At 43.5% G+C, this 23,001-nt stretch overlaps 1 protein-coding gene across 10 annotated transcripts in view; it reads right to left on the bottom strand.

Moving 5' to 3' along the window:
- FIP1L1 (factor interacting with PAPOLA and CPSF1) overlaps positions 1-23,001 on the bottom strand; it is a 70,861-nt gene that overhangs the window by 22,627 nt on the left and 25,233 nt on the right. For all 10 annotated transcript variants that reach the window (XM_053258331.1, XM_053258330.1, XM_053258326.1 and 7 more), the window contains 4 exons: positions 21,913-22,022; positions 20,098-20,205; positions 6,005-6,098; positions 2,504-2,660 (listed from right to left, as the gene is read on the bottom strand). In XM_053258331.1, coding sequence (XP_053114306.1) covers positions 2,504-2,660; positions 6,005-6,098; positions 20,098-20,205; positions 21,913-22,022 — 469 coding nt within the window. The remainder of the gene's footprint in view (positions 1-2,503; positions 2,661-6,004; positions 6,099-20,097; positions 20,206-21,912; positions 22,023-23,001) is intronic.

The raw sequence follows: 23,001 nt of genomic DNA on the forward strand, positions 1-23,001 counted from the left end.
ATTTTTAAACAATAATGGTTCTTTTTTGCCTCAAAAGGTATTAGCATCACAAGTGGCTAAGTACAAGAGAGCAGAACTTCAAAGCAGGATCCTTTTTCAAAGGATCTTCTAAAGGATGTTTTATATTTGAATGCTTAAAACATTCTGGCCAGTAGTCCCAGTTAATATTAGGTAACAAGAAACCTTCCCCTCCTCTAAACCAAGGAGGAATGGGCAGATTCTATTTTGGTAAGAGCTTTGAAGATAGAAACCTGGCAACAGCACAATTAAAACAAACCTGAAGGAACCAAAGCCACAGTGCTTAATGGTTATTTTCAAATGAACTGAAAATGCAAGAGGCAATCTTCTGGACAAGCTCACGGGATAAATGTGTGCAAATGCTACCATCCTTCTTCTGCTTTTATCAGTCCAGCTCACTGAATTACAACACATACAGATTTGATTTAACTTTGAACTCCAATAGTTGAAAGTTTCTGTGGAATCTTTACGCTTTTAAGGATCCCCTCACTTGAGGATGGGACTAAAGATTGCTCCAAATTTTAGATTAGCCATGAATTTTTTCACTTCTAGTTATTTTCATGAAAATACTGTTACCATGTTTAAATTCAAAGGTTCCAGCACAACCATATGGTAGGTTGTGTGTAAGAGAACACTAAGCCTGGAACCCGAAATATACTGGTTCTATAGTAAGTCTACAGAACTGCCTAGAGCTTTGAAGTCAGACGGCAGATACATATATTAATTAAATAAATAAATCTTTAAAAAACTCAGCAGGGCTTAAATTCAAGTAAAAGTATTTAGAATTGCACAATAAGAATTATTTTAGTTTTTCTCCTTCCTAATTTGTACATGTAAATACTTGCGAGCTTAGACAATGAAGAATGCTATTTTTCATGTAGATGACAAATCTGAAAAGAAAGGCGTTGGAAGGAGGAAAATGTTTGTTGTCCTTCCCTGGAAAAGGGCTATACTTCACTGAGAATGATCGAGAGAAATTTTTTTTAAAGCATTGGTAATTCCTTTGATTTGTATATTTGGCAGGGGAAGCATGGAGAGGTGTTTGTTTTGTTAAATGAACAGGAAAGGGGAGTAAGTAAAGCCCTGGCCTAATGGTCAATCTAGTGCCAAATGCTCTGAAGGCCCTTCCACTCTGGCGTCCCTTCCCTGCCACGATAAGGAGGCTACTTATGGTGAGGAGGGGTGGCACTAAGTGTTGGTTCACCAACACTGCCAGCAGCTTCTGCATGAAACTTTCCAGCTGTGCTCAGGAAGCTCTAAACATTGAAAAAGGAAATGGAAACATGCATGTGGTTTCTGGATAACTGCAACCATTGCTTAACATTTCCTGCTAATCAGAGGATTATTGGGTGGTTGTCCAGACTATACATGTTCTCTTGTGCTTACTTTACAATTTAATGCTTGCCAAGCCCATCTGGCTCTAAAGTTATGCAGTGGTTGCCGCTACTACATACAGATGTGATAACAAAAGAAATCTGGAAAAATCCAAGGCCCTTTATGGAAAACCTAGAACAACATTGAAAAGTACTCTCCATATGTTGAAGAATACAGAACATTATTTAGGTATTTGAAAAAAACGGAGTAATGAAGTAATTCGAATAAATGGAATAAATGGTGGAAAGACCCTTTCTTAATACATACACCACTTGCTTTTTATTTTTGCCATCTTCATGTGAAAGAACAATTTTTAAAAACACTTGATATAAAAGAATGTCCTTATCGTGTGTGGTTACTCAGACAGTACTGTCCAAAAATCCCAATGTTAGACCCAAGGCAGATGTAATGCTTTGCCATGATTAAAATAAACTATAAAAAGGAAGGGAGGGATTCATGTGGAAAATGGAGAAGGGAGAAATGTGTGAGCTGGCATGGTTAGGAGATTGGGAATGTTGTATCTGCACTGGACCAATATAGTGATGTTCATTGTCTGATCTGTCTCTCAAGTACTAGGAGTTTCTTCTGTTTCTGTATACTGAAGTGTAACCATCGCCATTATTTTTTAAGTCCAAATAATATAACTTTTCTTCCATGAATTTTACATCACAGCTACATTGCCTTAATTTAAAAGCAGTGATAAGAGCAAGGGCAGTTTTACCATCTCCCTACTCCCAAGCCCTTCTTGGGCCTGATTCTGTTTGTAGGCCACTAGCTGTCAACCCTCATACTGGAGCAAACTGCAGCTGAGTGAAATAAAGCAAAATGATCTTTACCCATGTCAGAGAAAATGCAATTCTGAAAGAGTTTACATGAAAAGATCAGAAACAGATTATAAAATGTATCTTATAAAGAGGTTACTTTATTTTATAAAGTAACCTCTTTGTGTAAAGAACTGATATACAGTACTAGAAAATTTTCAGGCAAATTGCAACTTTGTACCGACTAAGAGACAAAACATTAAAATGTACTGAATACCACAAATTCTGCTTTGTGCTATAACTGTTGAAATAGGAACACTGCAATTTCCCGTCTTTTTGGGTTTTTTTACCTGGAGGAGGAATCAGAGGGGGAGCAGTACTGACAGACGGAGGGGGTGGAAGAAAAGGAGGCGGTGGAAGATGGGTGGGAGGAGCTCCTGGAGGAAAAAATGGAGGAGGCTTGGAAAAACTGTTGTCCACATCAGTACTAGGGCGTTCAGAAAGAACCTAAAAAGCAAACACAGTATTTTATTTTCCCTTTAAAGAGGAGTTAAGAAAACATACATTGCTCCTTATTTCTCTGAAACCAAGAAATATAGGCATTTGTCGTCTTATAAAACTAAGAAAAACACATTTTGTCATAGACGATAGGGATGTGCGAACCGGTTTGAATTTGAACCAGGGTGGTTCGAAGGTTCGAATTCGAACCAAACCAGCCATCAGGTTCGAGTTGCAGGTTCGAATTCGAACCAAACAGAGGGTGGTTCGATTTGAACTGGTTCGAACCTCCAAAGGTGGGTGGGGTGGTAGCTGGCACCCATGGGAACCTACCACCCAAACCCCAAAGCAATCGGACACTCGTACGATTTTTAATGAATATTTGTAATATTTTTAATTATTTTTCTCATTGGGTATAATGGGACCTAAACCAGCCTATTATCCCCTATTGTGGAACACCTGGGGGGGTGCCTACCACCCACAAAACCCCAAGGCAATCGGACACTCCTCCGATTATTGGTGAATTTTAAAATTATTTTTGAATTCCTCATAGGGAACAATGAGGATTGCAGCAAATGTATAGCTTCACGTCGGAGGGAAAGGGGTGTCCTAAAGCAGAGTGTGGTGGGTGGTAGTTCCCAAGGTGGGCAAGGAAGCTATCAGAATTATTTAAAAGGAATTGGGCAAAAGGCTGATTTTTAAGTGATTTTTGAAGTGTACATGTCTTTAAGGTTAGCAGATGAGAGTGGATTCATGGTTTGTCATTGAAAACCTAATATGCAAACCAAAGAATCTACACTCAGAACACCTCAGAACCAACAAAACCCAGGACCCCATGGGTTAGCAACCCATGGGGGTGGTTGGCACCCTCTGTGCACTAGTCTACCACTCACTCTGGGCCACCCCAGCACCCCACAAGTGGTATAAGGTTTTTCTCCATAGGGAAGAATGGAGGTTCCAGCAGCGCCATAACTGCACTTGGGGGGTGCTGGGGTGGCCCAGAGTAAGGATGCCAAGGGTTTTGTTGTTTCTGAGGTGTTCTGAGTGTAGATTCTTTGGTAGCATATTAGATTTTCAATGAAAAACCATGAATCCACTCTCATCTGCTAACACAAACTTCAAAAATCACTTAAAAATCAGCCCTCTGCCCAATCCCTTTCAAATAATTCTGATAGTTTCCTTGCCCCCCATGGGCACTACCACCCACCACACTCTGCTCTAGGCCACCCCTCCCCCCCCAGACGTGAACCTATACATTTTGCTGCAATCCTTATTATTCCCTATGAGGAATTCAAAAATACTTTAAAAATTCATCAATAATCGGAGTGTCCGATTGCCTTGGGGCTTTGTGGGTGGTAGACACCCCTGGGTGCCTACCACCCAACCCACTTTTGTGCCCCTAGGTGCTCCACAATAGAGGATAATGGGCTGGTTTGGGTCCCATTATACCCTATGAGACAAAAATAAAAATAAATTTCAAAAATTCATTAAAAATCGTACAAATATCTGATTGCTTTGGGGTTTGGGTGGTAGGTACCCATGGGTGCCAGCTACCACCCCACCCACTTTTGGAGGTTCAAAACGGTTTGAATTCAAACCGAACCAGGGGGAGGTTCAAGCAAAACCAAAACCGAACCTCCACCTCCTGGTTCGAACCTGGTTCTAAGTCGAACCAAACCAGGCAAACCGGTTTTGTGCACATCCCTAATAAACAATATAAACATTAAACATTTTAAAAAGAGTCTGCATAAGACAAATTAGCATTTGGAACACTATCACAAAAATTCTCAGGGGAATTTATTTTTCAAATGAAAATGGAATTAAAGTGTAAAGGATATGCTTGCATATCAGAGCATGCAAGTCACAAAATTACCTCTATCTTTTTATGACATGGGGTGTAAGCCTCTATGGGTTAAGTAACAGCCCAGTCTATTGCAAAAGGAGCAACACACACTAGTGATAATCATATGTCCTGGCTAACTGGGCAAGGAGCATCTTATAAGCCAGTGACTTTCTTATATTCAGCAGGGGCAGAGCAACTCTTCCTAATCAGCCCAGCATAGTGTCTGTTCAGTGGCTGTTGCTGAGAGAGAGAGAGAGAGCAAGCAAGCGAGTGCATTTCACCAGATTATGAGGCTTTTTGGGACAGGGAACCAATTACTCATAGCTTTTGCTATGTAAACTACTTTGAGAAACTGGTTTTTTTGTTGTTGTTTAAAAATAGTATAAAAATATTTTTAATCATCATCAAATAATATACTCAGGCTTCAATAAATCTACTTGCCGCCCATCAATAGCAAGTTTCCCTCCTCTGCCAGCAAGCGCCTCGGTGCTTCCAGCAGAAGCTCTGTTTGTGGGAGAGATGCTATCTCTCTTTTCCCCACTTTGTGGAAGAAATGAGATAATTTTTCTTTTGCATGCTGTGCTTTTTGTGAAACCTGAGCAACATCTTGCTGCTGATTCCAAGCCAGGAGGGAGAGAAAACATGCCCCTCCCCCCCCCGTGGAGAAAAGGAAGGGTAGAGTCCTTCCTTCCTTTTGGATTTTTTTGGAGGCACAGCTGGCAAAAAGACTCAGTCAGAGGAGAAAAGCTATGTGAATTTGTTTTTCCTCCAGGGGGTGTGCGAGTAGGTGGGAAGACAGGTAAGTTGCTTTCTTGGAAGCTGGGCTTTTTTAAAAAAAGCAACAATTATGCCTTGCTGCTCCCTCCTGGGGAAAAAAAAATCCTTTTATTGGCCCACATGATATGCAGCACTATGGATGTGTAACACTGAGCCGCAGGGCTGCTGCAGACTTGAAAGGCTGCACCAGAGTTGCTCAGAACGGGTAGTTTGCAAGCAGCGCTCTCACAGAGCTCACCATTGCCCCATATGAGGAAGCCTGTGAAAGCACTGCTTGTACAGCCAACATTCTGAGCAGCTCTGACACTGCTTTTCGAGGCCACAGCACATTGTTATGCCTCTTTAACACTGCATGTCATGTAGGGCATTATGTGAACTTTCTGTGGGAAAGCATTAAATAAATATTCTACATAATAATAGTAAAAACAAAAAGAAAGGAGAACAATGCTTCCTGTCTTCCCATTTCCCATGGAGGAAAGGAGTTTGTTTCTTTCCTTTCCTGTTAGGTTATTGCAAGAGGCAGCAGAACGGGAAAGACTAAGTGTGGTTTCTGATTATATTATATTGTCAATGCAAAGTGTGGCTTAATACGTACTGACTTCGAATTGCATTTGCTCTTTCCTTTTATTTTACGTCAAGAATAATGTATTGATTTTAACATCATTTAAACTGAAGCCAAAGTAAAAGAGGAAAGCCCTTATACAAGTGCATGAGAAAGTTGGAAACATGAAACCTGTAAGTTATTATTTTCGTTGGCACGCCGTCTTCCTTCTACTCGGCTGATGGTGATGGTCTGTCCAATCACATCTATTGTGCCTGAAAGTCTCCTGAAGGAAAAACAGAAAAAAGGAATACAATTTAACACTTTTACATACAAACAAAATTGATCAAGATAAATATTAGACCACATCTCAGATCATTAGCATGCAGTATACAGTGAGGGAAATAAGTATTTGATCCCCTGCTGATTTTGTCCATTTGCCCTCTGACACAGAAATGACCAGGCTATAATTGGAATGGTAGGTTTATTGTAGCTGTGAGAGACAGAATAACAACAAACAAACCCTCAAAAGCCCAGTGCCCAAAAGTCAGCGATGGATTTGCATTGTAGTGAGGGAAATAAGTATTCGATCCCCTATCAACCAGCAAGATTTCAGGCTCCCAGGTGTCTTTTCACTATATGCAGGTAACGAGCTGAGATGAGGAACACCCTCTGTAAGGGAGTGCTCCTAATCCCAGCTTGTTACAGTACCTGTATAAAAGACACCTGTCCATAGAAGCAAGCAATCACTCAGCTTCCAAACTCACCACCATGCCCAAGACCAAAGAGCTGTCGAAGGATGTCAGGGACAAGGTTGTAGACCTGCACAAGGTTGGACTGGGCTACAAGACTATCACCAAGCAGCTTGGTGAGAAGGTGACTACAGTTGGCACAATAACTCGCAAATGGAAGAAACACAAAATAACTGTCAATCTCCCTCGGTCTGGGGCTCCATGCAAGATCTCACCTCGTGGAGTTGCAATGATCATGAGAACGGTGACAAAGCAGCCCAGAACTACACGGGGGGAACTTGTCAATGATCTCAGGGCAGCTGGAACCATAGTCACCAAGAAAACAATTGGTAACACACTACGCCGTGAAGGACTGAAATCTTGCAGTGCCCGCAAGGTCCCCCTGCTCAAGGCAGCACATGTACAGTTTGCCAATGCACATCTGAATGATCCAGAGGAGAACTGGGCGAAAGTGTTGCAGTCAGATGAGACCAAAATCGAGCTCTTTGGCATCAACTCAACTCGCCGTGTGTGGAGGAGGAGGAATGCTGCCTATGAGCCCAAGAACACCATCCCCACCGTCAAACATGGAGGTGGACACATTATGCTTTGGGGGTGTTTTTCTGCTAAGGGGACAGGACACGTTCACCACATCAAAGGGACGATGGACGGGACCATGTACTGTCAGATCTTGGGTGAGCACCTCCTTCCCTCAGCCAGGGCATTGAGAATGGGTCGTGGATGGGTATTCCAGCATGACAATGAACCAAAGCACACAGCCAAGGCAACAAAGGAGTGGCTCAAGAAGAAGCACATGAAGGTCCTGGAGTGGCCCAGCCAGTCTCCAGACGTTAATCCCATAGAAATTCTGTGGAGGGAGCTGAAGGTTCGGGTTGCCAAACATCAGCCTCGAAACCTTTCTGACTTGGAGAGGATCTGCAAAGAGGAGTGGGACAACATCCCTCCTGGGTTGTGTGCAAACCTGGTGGCCAACTACAAGAAACGTCTGACCTCTGTGATTGCTAACCAGGGTTTTGCCACCAAGTACTAAGACATCTTTTGTGAAGGGATCGAATACTTATTTCCCTCACTACAATGCAAATCCATCGCTGACTTTTGGGCACTGGGCTTTTGAGGGTTTGTTTGTTGTTATTCTGTCTCTCACAGCTACAATAAACCTACCATTCCAATTATAGCCTGGTCATTTCTGTGTCAGAGGGCAAACGGACAAAATCAGCAGGGGATCAAATACTTATTTCCCTCACTGTATATAGGTTTCTAAAGGCTGTTGTTCAACAATACAGTTAGTTAATGGAACACGATACCTCTCAGCTGATTAGTTTTGAAGAAAAAGCCAGCACAATTTTATTTCTGATGGATGACATGCAGTCTCCAAGAAGAAAAAAGTCTGTGCTTCTGTTTTAAGCTAAAAGTATTGTATCAGGAATTTTGTCAACTAAGAATATCAGCCATGGGAAAAGAGAAAATATTGCAAAGAGCAGTGCTAACAGGCTTTCTTTTTAGCCTACTTTCCAGTAGGCTTATGAGATCACCCGGCATTCCGTGTGTCAGTCCCCAACATCAACTTCGCAATGCCTGTACCAATATGAATCAAATCAGGTACAGTAGTAGAGACACCTCAACAGTATAGTTTGTGATGCTGTCATTAATCCCAATTTAAGACAGTGGATGCATGAATATTTGAGGTGGGCTAACTTGGAAAATGCCTAACCGATTTGAACCAAATTTGCTATAGCTGTATGGATATATAGGGATGCCCCAATAATGTAGTTTGTAATGATATAATCATCTGTGATCCAAGATGGCGGATGTGTGAACATTTGCGGCACAAGAAATCTAACTTGTGGACCTTGATTTGAACAAAATTTAGTCCAGTTGTAGAGATAGTGAAAAGAAAGTAGGCAGATTAGTTCCTACTAGAACAACTTGTTTTTATTAGACCGGTTCAGACATCACACAGATTCACAATTAAATCTTGGTTCTGTGTGACGTTCCCAAAACTTGGGAATGTGCGTGCCTTCCTCCCATGCCCACATGAGCCTCAAAAGAGTCCTACTTTCGACTGTGGTTAAAAATGAACCAAGATTGAGTATGATGTCCAAGCCAGCAGAGCTTGGTTTATTCTAACCAACTTGTCTGAAATAAACCTAGACATAGAACCCATTTCAAACCTCGAGTTCAGATCTCAGTTTATTTCAAGCAAGTTGGTTAAAAGTTGGAAAGGAGAGCTGGTCTTGTGGTAGCAAGCATGACTTGTCCCCTTAGCTAAACAGGGTCTACCCTGGTTACATATGAATGGGAGACGAGGTGTGAGCACTAGCACAGAATGTGAGCACATTCTCCTCATGGGATGGAGCTGCTCTGGGAAGAGCAGAAGGTTCCAGGTGCCCTCCCTGGCTTCTGCAAGATAGGGCTGAGAGAGATTTCTGCCTGCAACCTTGTAGAAGCCGATGCTAGTCTGTGAAGACAATACTGAGCTAGATAGACCAGTGGTCTGACTCAGTATATGGCAGCTGCCTCTATTCCTAAACAAAGATCAGTTGGTTGGGACATAATTACCAAGCTTGGATACTCAAATGGACAGATAAAGGAGGAGTGTGCACTTCCAACGCTTGGAGATATCGACCAAGATTTGACTATGGTTCCATGTCATGTCTAAACGGGTCCATTAAAAAACACACACATGCCAAATGAAATTGAAGGTTGTGAAATGTCAAAATATTACAAATGAGAGAGAAGGACAAAGGAAATAATAAGACAGAACTGAATAACATTATTTCATCTGTAGTGTGTATCACAGACATGGCAGCAGATTAGCCACCACAAACACCTAACTAGCTGTGCAAAGGGCCACTTGGAGGAAGTGATGGAAAGCAGTGAGCCAGGATCCCTAAACAACCTCATCACACCACATGAATTGGCAGAAAGTTCAGTTGTCACTGCTCCGAACGCCTTTCTTGCCTATGAGGTTGATAGCTCATTTTCCTCAGCAAGCCCTACACTAATACCTAGGTGTGGCAAAAAACAAACAAATGAAAAACTACCTATATCCTTAATAGCAAACACAAAGAATCTTGTGGCACTTTAAAGACTAAACACGTTTATTAAAGCATAAGCTTTCGTACACCACTTCATTAGATTCCTGAAGTGTAATCCTCTATAGACAGGTATATATATTTCTAACAGATATTGAGTGAGCACATAGTTGGAAAGATCAGTTCTAGAACTGGGAGTTCTACTTCAACCATAAATCATTTTGATGTGTTGACAAGAGACTTTCCAAATCTGCTAGGACATATACCCTTGGGACACATACAAAAGGGAAGGAAGCAAGCCCATAACTTTCTTTGTTGGGTGGTTTCTAAACGAAAGGTTACAGTTAACATCCCACTGAAGTAAATGGCACGACTCCCATTCATTTTAATGGGGCTGGACTACACCCAAAGAAAATAAGCAAGATAAAACCAAAGTGTTCACTCTCCAAGTATGACATACAAAGTACTAGCACTTTTTCTCCATCCAGAATTATTCTTACCTCCCAGTATTCAAATAACTGGAGGAGGGATGGTGAGGGCATGTGGGAAGAGGGATTACTTACAGAACCCATATAGGGACTGAATACACTGATGTCTGACAAACACAATTGGGCGGGGGGGGCTCAGTTGCCACCTAAGACTGACATTTTTCCAGCACTGCATTAAGCCTGTAAGCCAAAGTAGTGAAATATTTTGGCAATGATAGTCTGAGACTTTTATCATCGTTAAACAAAAAGTCAAAACATTAATATGGATAAATGGATGCCACATCAGTTATAAAAGAGCCAAAATGCATAAGCAACTGATGAACACATAGCCTAAGAAGAACCTCTAGGTCTTCAACAATATTTCAAGTGCAACAGGTAAACTAGAACACAATCATTTCAAATGCTGTCAACAAATCAACAGCAGCAGCAGCAGCAATAAAAAGATCCTCACTGATAGTAAAGCCAGACCTATGTGACCAAAAAAAAAAAGAAAAAGAAAGATTAAGAAAATATTAAGCTACATTGTAGCAGCAAGTACGCAGAATGAACACCAGAAGTTCACAAGCTTCTATCCAGAACAGCAGCATTACTAATTTTATAAAGATTCATTGTAATTAACATGAAAAATGCAAATCAACATTTATAGAGTTATGGCTTTAAGGCTAATCTGAAACCATTAAAAATGAGCCAATAAGTTCTTTTCTGAAATACAGAAAATATCTTGTAATATTTTGTAGTTAGGATAAACAGGTTGCTTACCTTTAACTGATGATCTCGTAGTGATCTGTTGTCAGCCATAAGAATGGGGCCTGTGCAGGAAACCTCAGTGTGGAAAGCTATAGCTACTCTCGGTGCCCACACTCTGCCTCATATGCTTGGCATGGTTGTTATATATAGGTGAATGGGCGCCATTTTCCTCGGTTCCTGGATGACCAACAGAGCAGATGATCATCTGCACATGACACTAATAAGTAGAGGGAGGAGTAAACACGCGCTCCCTTCATCCACAAGTGCCACCATGATTTTGGTGAACACGCGTGGTACAGTCAAGAGACTGAAGAGGAGCTCCTGGTACTGGAAGTGGATCTGCTGGTAGGCGAAGTAGAGAAATCGCCTGTCCTGGGAGTGAATGGGGACGTGAAGGTAAGCCTCCTTGAGGTCCACTGAGGCCAGGAAGTCACCCCCTTGGATGGCCCTGAGTATGAAGCGCAGAGTCTCCATGCGAAAGGCCCTTCTGCAGAGGAAGCGGCTGACAAATTTGAGGTCCAGGATGGCCCTCCCTTTGCCGTTCTTCTTGGAGTCCAGGAACAGGACTGAATAAATGCCCTGTCCCTGTTCCCCCTGGGGAACTGGCTCGATGGCCTGGTTGTCGAGCAGATGCTGAATGGCCTACAGCATCAGGGAGTGCTTCCCTGGCTTGTGGGACCTGGGTGATGGGAGGAAATGATCCGGGGGCTGGGAGGCTAGCTCCAGGGAAGGGGGCTGGGAGGCTAGCTCCAGGGAAGGGGGCTGGGAGGCTAGCTTCAGGATCCATGCGTCCGGGCATGTGGAGGACCAGGTTTGGGTGAAGGCCTGAAGCCGACTGCCCGATGCAGAGGGAGGACAGACATTGCGCTGTGCTGCACTTGGGGCCAGGCTTGGGGTTTGAACACGAATGCTGTTGTCTGTAAGAGGCGTTGTTGCGAAAGGAATGCTGCGCCCTGGGCCATGAAGGCCTGTCCTGTCTGGCGTGGGCAAAAGCTGGATTTAAAGTCCTTGGAGGAGGATGTGAAGGACTTACGGTCTTGCCTTGGTGTGGAGTAGGGCATTGCCTTCTTCTTGTCTCTGGTCTCTACCAGAACAGGTTCCAGCCTCCCCGAATAAGTGCCCCCTTTAAAGGCAGAGTTGGCCAGATTGCTTCTGGACTTCTGATCAACCCTCAAACTCTTTAGCCATAGGAGGCGGCGGACCATGACATCTGAGGCCAGGGCCCTGGCAAACAGATGGGTCGCAACCAGTGAGGAGTCTGCCATGGAGACTGAGGCCTTTCCCAGCTTGTTGAGACCCTGGAGCAGGGCCAACAGCTCAGGAGGGACCAAAGGGAGGAGCTCCTTGACCCACAGAATCACTGCCCTAGCGAACAGAGTTTGTCATAGAGGCACGCATAGAAAGGGCTGTGGCCTTGTGTGACCGGTGAAGGGCAGCGTTGCACTACTTATCTACGTTCCTCAGGACATCCTCCCTATCCCTGGGGAGGCCAACCCCGGAGGCCGGGGAGGCCAACCCCGGAGGCCGGGGAGGCCACTTCGGCGTCGACTGGGGGGAACTTTAAGCCTATCCATGACTGCCTTGCTAGAGGTGTAGAAATGTCTAATGGCAGGTTGGGGTCCCTTGCTCTCCGTGGGATTTCCCCACTCACCCTGAATAAGCCTTCCTCAGGACATCCTCCCTATCCCTGGGGAGGCCAACCCCAGAGGCCGGGGAGGCCACTTCGGCGTCGACTGGGGGGAACTTTAAGCCTATCCATGACTGCCTTGCTAGAGGTGTAGAAATGCCTAATGGCAGGCTGGGGTCCCTTGCTCTCCGTGGGATTTCCCCACTCACCCTGAATAAGCCTCCAGAATAGATGTGGGCATGGAATGGAGATTTCCTGGGACCTGAGGGGTGGCAATACCTCAGGGTCCCATTCGGAAAAATCCCCTATGGATGCCTCTGGAGTGGGCTGGACAACCTCCTCTAGCTTAAGGGTCTTGTGTGCCTTGTTGTCATAAATCTGTTAGCTTGGCTCACCCAACAGGATTTACAACCCCCTTCAGCACTACCACTGTGAGTTAATAGAAAGCAGCAGCGAAGCTACATGAAGGAAAATAAAAGGGTCACAAAGAAAATAGTAAATGAATTAAGTCCCCCTGAACCGAACTGGGTACCTGCCTCTAACAATAACTGAGTAATAACAGCAAAGAAAACACAGAGCGAAGAATGAAAGAGTGAAGGACACCAGAAACAAGGAATTAACGGAACAAAGCAGGAAAACAAACAAGGGCAAACTGGAATTCGGAAAAGTCAGGGATTCAGAATAGCACATGGACTACGGTCAGCGACGTTGCTAACAGCATCTGAGCAATTGAAAGACTGCTAAACATATATGGTTCTAGAGAACCAGCAGCCAATCAGGCTTCCCTGAGTCAGCACTTCAGCTTCCTCTCTTGTTATCTCCTGCGCCTGCGTGACTCCCACTGAGCCTGCCTCTTGCGATGTCTTCTCAAGACAGGTGAAATCCCAGGCTCCTCCTCATCAGAAATCATGTCTGGCAGCTGTTCTGAATCCTCAGCTCCAGAGTCTGGTCTCCCTGCCAAATCCTATTGCTTTGCCTCTGAGCCCTCACTAGTAGGCGGATCCTCCTGCTCTGACTCTTCTGAGTCAGAAGTCTGAGCCATGACACTTGTGCAAGACTGGAAACTCTGCACCCAAGAACAGGCAGGATGAAGGGTGCTGGAAGCCAGAGGCTTCTTTCTCACCCCCAGGTAGTCCCCCGTCCTCCCTATCTGACTCCAAGGAGTCAGAATCATCACCCAGCAGCCACGGTGGGGGAGATGAGTCCGGAGGCAGCAAGAGGTGGCAGGGAGAGAGGACGGGGGGCTCCTGGTCCGGAGGCATGGGCAGGCTGTGGGGGGTGGGATATTGGACCCTCTGCATCAAGCCCGGTATTATCGCCCAAGATGGCTGCTGGCTGTAAAGGGGCTGTGGGGAAAATGGCCACCGCCGCATGGTAGGTTGGGGTGGGTGGGTGCGGACAGTGGGCCAGGGAATCTTACCCAGCTCCTCCGTGATGGCCCTGTGGAGGAGCTTTGTGAAGCTGGCCAGAATCTGCTCCTCCTCTTCCGAGTCCTCCTCTGATGCCAGGGAGGCTCTGGTGGCACAGAAGTGCTTATCTGGCGGGGCAGGAGCTCCTGCCTGCCCGGCTGCACTTGCCACTCCCCCCCAGAGGCCTGGATGGTGGAGGCTGTTTGTGGTGAGGCTGCATTCATGGCCGCTGCGCCCCTTGGTGGGTGGGCCGCCCCTGGCTGGGGCCACACCAACTGATGTGGATGGCAGTGGCCTTCTTGGCCATCGCTGCCTTCTGGGTGCATGTTTCGGGTGTGGGAGTGCTCGCCGCCACCCACTTGGCTTGGCACTCCGCATGGGCGACGGAGTCCTCAGAGAAAGAGGGAGAAACATTGTGCTCCGCTCTGTGCCACCATCTTTTCTTCCCCCTCAATCCCTCCATCCCACATTCCCTTTGGCTCATATTTCTCCATGTCAGCAATGAACGCTCTTCTCCCCCTCCTATCTCTCAGCTCTTCCTGTCACACTCTATAGACAATAAGCTGGGCTCTCCCTCTCTCTTTTTCTCCCCTTCCTATGCTCAGGCTGTGAACTTTGACTAAGAAAACCAGTGGAGGGAATGTTTTTGTGGTATTGGGAAACAAACTGGAGATAACTGATATGACTAATCTTTGTTAGCTGTATTAAAGAGGAGAAGAGGTTAATTTAAAAACTGCTTGCGAAAGTCGGAGGAAATGCCATTTTCTGCTAGAGTTGAGTGGTAAGATGGTTCTGGTTTGTTGCTATGCAACAGAAGAGATAAGACTGAGTTTTGGCCACTAGACCGGACTAGACAGGAATGTATCTCCACTGTACTGAGAGCAGAAATTGCTTTTAGCTGTTAACTGTTTCCACTGAGGATGAATGATTTCAATATGTTGTTGAGAACGCTACATTACAATGAATAAGTATTTTGCTTGCATGCCCGCGTGCTTAATTGCCTGAATGTAATCATAGTTTCAATAAAGCTTTTTAAATTATAGTCTGTGTGGGACGCTTCTTCATCTCTCTCTTTCCCATCGTACGTGATCTCAGGATAATGGATCTGAAGTAGCTTCACTGGCTACAGTTGTGTTAGTGACAGCGAAGCTGCTCACAACAGGGCCACCAGTAGCAATTTGGCTACTACACGATCTACTAGAGGTTGAGGAGATAACATGTATAGGAGCTCTGTGGTCCAGTCCATCTGGAATGCATCTCCTCAGGCTCTTGGGTTGTGTCCCATTCTGGAGCAGAATTTCTTGCATTTGGCATTCTGTGAGATTGCAAAAAAGACTATCATGGGATTTCCCCAAGCACTGAATATTGGAGTCAAATAATTCAAATTTATCTCCCACTCGTGGTGCTGTTGTTGTGGGGGGTGGGAGTGGCTTAAACTGTCTACTAGTACATGGTCTGTACCTTTTATATGGATTGCTATTGGGTGAATCTGGTTGCAAATGCACCAGTGCCAAAGATGTAAACTCAGGGCACACAGATCTGGAGACTGTGCCTCCCTGCCTGTTGGATGTATGCAATGGCCATTGTGTAGTCCAACTGAAGTTGGACTATCTGGCCTTTCACCAGAAGTAGGAAGGCAGTGTCCCATAAACATGGACAGAAGCTCCAAAAAATTGATGTGCAGTAGTCTTTGATGTTGTGACCATGTCCCTTGTTCTTGATGTCCCCTGCAATGGGCACCCCAGCCGAACAGGGAGGCGTCTAAGGTAATCCATTCTGATGGTGTCAGGGACTTGAAGGGTACCTTTTCTTCGAGATTGACTGGTTTCATCCACCAGGTTAGAGACTGTAGTATCTGTGCAGGAATTGTGAGATGTAGGCTCTGGCTGTCTACATTGGGACTGAAAACAGAGAGGAACTATAGTTGTAATTTCCTCATCTTTTAAGTGTGCATATCGTACTGTCACATGCAGGAGGCCATAAGGCCCAGAAGTGCTCGTGGAATTGGACAGGCACAGAATTCCTGAATCAATTCCTTGATGGAATGGAATCTATCTATTGGTAAGTATGCGCTTTTTGATTCAGTGTTTAGGCAAGTTAGGGTATTTACTGGCTCTAGGTGCGACTTTTTCTAATTTACTTGTATTTCCAGGTCCCGAAGAAGATTCAACACATAAGATGTCTGCAAATGAAACTTGTCTGCATCTCTCAAAGCTAGGAGCCAATCATCCAGGGATGGAAAGACTGCAATACCCGGGGCCTCAAATGAGCCACTAATACTGCCATGCATTTTGTGAAAACCCTTGGTGCTGTTGACAGTCAAACGGTAATACTTTGTACTGGTATACTGAAGTGGCTACGGTAAGTCTCAGGTACTTCCTGTGGTCTTCCCGGATGCCTAAGTGAAAATACGCATCCTTTAAATCCAACGCAGCAAGCCACTGTTCTTGAAATAATATTGGAATTATGTCTTGCAACATTACCATTTGGAACTTTTTCACACACATTTGTTCTAGCAACATAAGTCCATGATGGGACAAATTCCACCATCCCTCTTGGGGATCTGGAAATAACTGGAGTAGAACCCATCCCATTGCCTCGTCTACTGTACAAGGGTAATGGTCCCCTTTTCCAACAAGTCCTTCACCTCTTCCATCAAGGGTGGTGTCTCATGCTTGTACTAGATAACCATGAACACCAGCACGGACTTGAATTATATTGCATACTCTACAGATATTATCATGAGGACCTAGCGGTCTGATGTTATGTGGTGCTATGCATTGGCATGGCTTGTCAGTTTGATGGAGTAGGCAACTGTTGATGGTATTTGAGGTATCAATGAGGTGGAATTGATATGGAGATGTTTGAGCAACTGTGGACTTGCACAAACTTCAAAGATGCTGCTTTTGGAGCTCGGATTTATTACCATGTGGGTCCTGGTTATTTTTATTCTTGTTAGTGTAGGCATACTTGTGATATGGCTGGAATGGTTTCTTATATTCTCTGCTATCCTGTTTATAAGAGGATTGTTGTTAGAATAGTTCTTGAATATGATGGTGCTGTGAAGGATTTAGCAGTGAATTTGAACTTCTTCAGCTTTTCTATGGTGGCATCTCTCTACTTGCTGGAGAGGCCCTTGTCATCAAAGGGTAAACCCTCTATCTTATCCTTCATGTCAGAATGCAGTGAGGCAGAGTGAAGCCAGGCATGCCTTCTTATGGAATTGCAGTAATCACTGACCTGGACTCCATCTCTGCTAGATGTTCAGTCATGCTTAACTGCTGCCTAGTTATAGTAGTTAATCTTGCTATGGTATCGGCAAAATGTTTTTTGAAGTCTTCTGGGGATAGTTTGTCAAAATCCAGTTGCAGAGTTTCCCATAAAAAATGGTTATATTTAGACATGTGTGCAGAGTAGTTTGTAATCTTGACAGAAAGGCACACTGGAATACACCTTTCTTCCCATGACTTCTAACTTTCTCTCTTCTTTGACTGCAGGGGTGGTATGACTCCTGCCAGACTTTGAAGATGTTGCATAGTCTATCACTAATGAATTCAGGACGGGATGTTTTAACAGGTAAGTGTTGCCTCTTCCTGTACCCAATAAAGGCCTTCTAGCTGTTTTGACACAGGCGTGGATGCGTGTACAACTTCCCATGAGAATTGTGTCGCTCGGGAAATAATGGCAGTACTACTGGGTGAGATTTTGTCATGAAATTATAGACTGGGTCATCCACAGATGGTGTGTTTTAAGGTTATGTCCCAGAGCTTCTGCCATCTCTTTGACTTCCAAGTAACAAGCTTTCAATTCCTCTGTAGGAGAAATATGGGTAGCAGGAGGAACATCAGGTCAGGGATTGTTAACTGTGGTTTCCAAGTCAGACTCAAAATCTGAAGAGCCATTATGCTAATCCGAGGAAGATGGAGCAGGAGAAGGAGCAGCAGGAGTCTGTCTCCACAGACCTAGTTTTTGGTACTTCCTTTACAGGTGCTGTAGTATGAGCAGTGGTAGATACTAACGCAGGTTTCACGACTTGAGTGGTGGTGGATACTAGCACAGGTCTGTCTTGAACTTGTGGAGCAGAGGTCTTTGTCGCTGATACCGTTGTGGACAGCAATACCTTCACTGGGAGAGTTCCTGCATCTCCTGCTGCCAAAGTCTTTACAGGCAGAGATTTGTTAAAGTGGACAAGAGTGAAAAAGCAGATTTCTTTTTTGAAGACCTTGATTGTTGTGCTTTCCATAGCATGTAATCCTGATAGTCATAAGGCAATCCAGGAGAGGAAATGCCTGTGCCAGTAGTGGTGGATTCCACACAGAGGGTGCTGTGGCATGATGTATGAAACTGCATTATTGCCATTGGGAGGCACCAGACAAATGCTAAGCTGACAAAATGTAGCTTGCCCGTGGGTGAAAGATTTTGTGCAGATGTTGAGATCACTGATGGAGGTGACAGTCCCATGATGGTGGTGATGGTCCCACTGATGGTCGCGTGAGTTATAGCTGAGATTATTTGGACATCAGGATCTTCATCAGGGTCTGCCACGCTTTGTGGAAGAAATTCCTGGAAGGTGGTAGTCAATAGTATACTTTTTTTTTAGTCTAAGATGGACAGCAGTGGTTGAGCCGTTGATGGATTGAGACAATTGTTCAGGTCTTCAAGGTCGTCCTCAACATCGAAGATTGGCAATGGAGGTGAAGACTCTGTGTCGAGGAGTCACTTGCCTCGATGCTGTAAGAATCGGTGTGTTTAGCTTCGATGTAGCCGCTCGGAGTCAATGGCACTGGGGACTATATCGGCATCTCAGCTGGTGAAATTGTAGTGAGTAAAGTAGTTTTGCCTGGTGTTGATGGCCTTGATATCAGAGATTACAATGCTGATAGCACAGGTGTCAATGGTTTTGATGCTGAGCCATGAGCTGCTGAATTCACATCTTCCAATATTTCTTAGATTGCTGATGAAGTTGAAAGCTTAGTGTGTACTCTCCCCACCTTTTAAAAGGCACACCCTGTAGCCCCGAAGGTAAAGGGGTCTTCGACACCGAGTCATGGCTCTTATGCTTCTTCAATGCCTATGCCGAAAAAATGTCATCCAAGTGATGTTGCCTTTGTTTAGATTTTCAATGTTGAGACTGAGGGTGACTTGGCCATTTCAGTGATTTAAACAGTGGAGCCGAGGAGAAGACGCTGAGGGTTTAGACTGCTTTTTCTCTGCAGCCTTCAGCACTGTTGTCAATACTGGCTTCGATATCCAAGGGGTATCTGGCCTCAGTGTTGCAGGACTCAAGATATCATCATACAAGGCCACTCATAATCCAAGAGCTCGATTCTTTCTAGTCTGATTTGAGAATGACATACAGATTTTACAGGCTGAGATGTTATGTTGCTCATCCAAACAAATCAGATCGGAGTCATGGCGGTCTTGAGATAGTAGTTTTGCTCCACATTCCAAACATTGTTTAAAAACCCCGCCCCCTATTTTTGCAGTCGATTTTGAAAAATAATGGTCTAGGATCAGTTCGAGTCAATCTGGTAAACCAATAATACAATATAATTTTACTTTACATTTAGGAGAACAACTGTAGCAAAGAACCGATCTGAACAAGGAGTAACAGTGATGAAGGTCCTATCACTGAGGTGGTCAGAAAGGAATTGAGGAACATAGCGTGTGAGCCAAAAGGAACTATAGCATTCTACCTGGACATTTCCTGCACAGGTGCAGAACCCATTCTTATGGCTGGCAATGGATCATGATCCAGATATAAGGATGTAAAAAAACCAAACCAGTACAGGAGCCTGTATGATGTAATAACAAGTAATCAACAAAGGAATTAGAGCTTGGAGACCAAGAGAAATGACATAAGCACTCGCACACTGCACTTCCACCTGCTGATCCCCCAAAAGATGCAGACAAGTAGGCATATAGTAACATTATTTTTGAGAGGCGGGGAAATATATACCTACCACAGCATCACTGTTACAGAAGTCATGGAGTTAGTAAACTGAAGTAAGTCAAGAATTTTGGGGGAGATCCTGCCCAGAAATATATTTTGCAATTTCACAAAAAGATAAGCAGTTTCATATGTTCAAATTACTACATTATGTCATATCCAAATAGATAGTCCCAGCTACAAACTGGTTTGTAAACTGAACATAGCTTAAAAGGGGTTCCGCTGATGACAAAATAATAAAGGAAACACACAATATAATATGATTTTAAATTCTTACCTTAGTTCAGGTGATTCGGCTCTCCCATAACGGTCCTGCCACTTCCCCATGCCTGAACTGGTTTTTCGGGCTGCAGTGCTCGTCTGCGACTGCGAAGAGGTGCTGTTTCTGGTGAGATAAATGATCTAGGTCTTTCTTTTCTTATGTTTTTCTCTTTTTTGATTCACAGATATTCTCCCACCTCTTCACCCAGCCTTTATAACTTTAATCTTTTTCCACAACACCATCTGGCACTAGCTGACAGCATCAGTTCTAGTGAGAGATGGCATCAACATATTTATGACACATATAGTCTTCTTAATCACATTTTTAACCACACTTTGAATCAATTAACTAAATACCTGTCTAAAAGGTTATTGATTACAGGAGCTGAGGAATATAACATTGACTTAAATGGAAGCCTAAATATCAACATCAAGCATAGGTGAAATTGTCACTATATCCCATCCCAATTCGGCTATAAAAACAACCACCTTTAAATACTCAGTCAAAGAAATGGGAAGGAACAAATAGTTGCAATGGTTAGAGAAGGGCTGCATAACTTTGGCCTTCCAGCCTCTGTTGGACTACAAGTCCCATCACCCCCAGTCACAGTCAAGGCTAATGGAAGTCCAGCAACAGCTAGAAGGCCAAAATTGTGTGGCCCTGGTTTAGACTAAGAAAAGCAGACCCAAGTTCAAATTTCCACTCAGCCACCCAATTCACTGGGTGATCTTGGACGAATCATTCTCAGTCTATCCTACTTCCCAGGGTTGCAAGGATAAAATGGGGTAGTAAAGAACTGTGTACACTGCCCTGAACTTCTTGGAGAAAAGGCAGGATATAAATAAACAACATAACATAAAGCACTATTCCTTGTAAATGTCTCAAATCAACTGCTTCAAGGCTTTTAGTAATTTCACGGGTACTTTGCTTTCAGAATCTTATTGAAAGTCATCCATATCCTCCAGGAGTTCCTCCACCTCCTCAATATACTGTTATTTTGATAGGGCAGGTAAGTAGCCTGAATTAGTATACATAACATTATTGATAAAGTGTACAGAAATGCATATCATGTAAACACATTCCAAAAGTTTAGCTTCCTCATTACTTAGGTTACTCCTGGAGAATGGAAGTAACCAAGGAAGAGCTTTATCACATTTTGACAGTTAGCATAAGAAAATATACAGGTTTTTAAGGGCAGCAGAGAGCTTAAACTGTCAAGCAAGATTTCTTTACACAGAGATGTATTTATTGCTGAGCAGCCTCCAGATGAAAAGTTATGAACACACTCACAGGTTTATAAGTTAGAATACAAATACTAGAAAAATACACAAGAAAAGGAAGAATCTAAATGGCCTATCACTGCTAAATCGAGTGAGTCAAACAATCCTGATTAACAGGCCTTTCACAAACCATAGTTCACCAGTTCTGATGCAACAGAAAACTATGGTTTGCCAAAAACCAGGAAGTTACTAATCAAGCAGAGCATTCAAAGGGAAGCAGGAAAATGTATGCACAGGACTCTTTTAGGTAATGCCAACAATCTAAACCAGCCTATTATCTGTGCTTAGCTAACACAGATACTGAAAACAGGCACTGCAGATGTCCACATTATTACCACTGCTTATGCTAAAATGTGTTAAAATGCCTTCTGTTTTTCCTCAGTAACATGATTATTTCTTACGTCTCTAGAGTTCAAATAGATCTAGGCTTACAGAGTGAAACATGAAAAAATAAGAAATATGGGGGGAAATGACAAACATCTCATGAAAACGGTGGCAGCAACCTTAGGATATTTCTTTTCTATAGCAGTTTGAAATATGACTGACTGACCTGCTTGATGGGATTCCTGTCTTCAATAAGGGTGGAGGAGATGTAAACTCAGCTTTGGTTGGCGGCAGTGATATTTCTTTCTCCATGTTTCCAGTTCTGCCCTGCTGTACCTTCAGAATGAAGTTCTTCATTAGCATGGTCTAAACTATAACAAAGGATCTTTCCCAACAAAATGTAAACAAAAAAAGACACACACACACAGTTTCTAACACTTTATGGCTGCTCATCTTATAAATTTCACACAGGCATTTTATGAGCTGAATCCAAAGACCCTTACAAAATGGTTTTACATGTCAAAGGGAACCTTGGGGTTTTCATTTCTTGAACAGAAGATCCCCCCATGCCATGTGGAAAACCTGCTTTGAAACTAAGGGGAGTTTCAAAGACAGTTTATGCTATAGTATAGGAGTCTGCTGCCCAAAGGAAGGGAAAAAAAAAACCAATAATCCAGAATTCAACTATGTATGCCCAGTCCCTTGGGTGAGCATAAGTAGCTCTTTGGATTCCAGCATATGAATTGTTCTGTTGCAGTCTATATAAGCTTCTCAATCAAGCACACTTCTTCAGTGGGAGAACAGCAGAAAGTGAGAATTCCAATACAATGAAGTTTTCAAAAAGTTTAAATAGCCTAGCTTCTACAAGACAGAACAACAAACTCAGCACTGAAGGAAGGCTGCTTTTCATGAATTCTATTGGAAAAACCCAAGTAAACTACCACCAAGATAGTTGTGTTTCTTTAGAACTTGACCATCACAGTTTGCAAGCCTGTAATATCAGAAATGCAAAAGACTAAATTATATTATTCCTAAAACATAAGAATTTCAAAATTAAACCACTTAAGCAAGGACAGTGAAAATCTAGCCTAAATTCTCCCTGCAATCTGTCTTGTACAAAAACCCTTTCATTAAAAAAAACAAAAACTGTACACTTGCTAAGAACATAATGCAAACTAAACCTTACATATACATTTAAGCAAAGACAAGGATAAACATTCTTTCTTTACATAATGGACAAGGATGCAATTAGCCACTTGCCAGAGGCAAGTAAAAATTACTGCTACACTAATGGCAATAGCTTCTCTCTTTGTTC

This window comes from Hemicordylus capensis, chromosome 5, assembly GCF_027244095.1.
Source record: "Hemicordylus capensis ecotype Gifberg chromosome 5, rHemCap1.1.pri, whole genome shotgun sequence".
Taxonomy (NCBI): Eukaryota; Metazoa; Chordata; class Lepidosauria; order Squamata; family Cordylidae; genus Hemicordylus; species Hemicordylus capensis.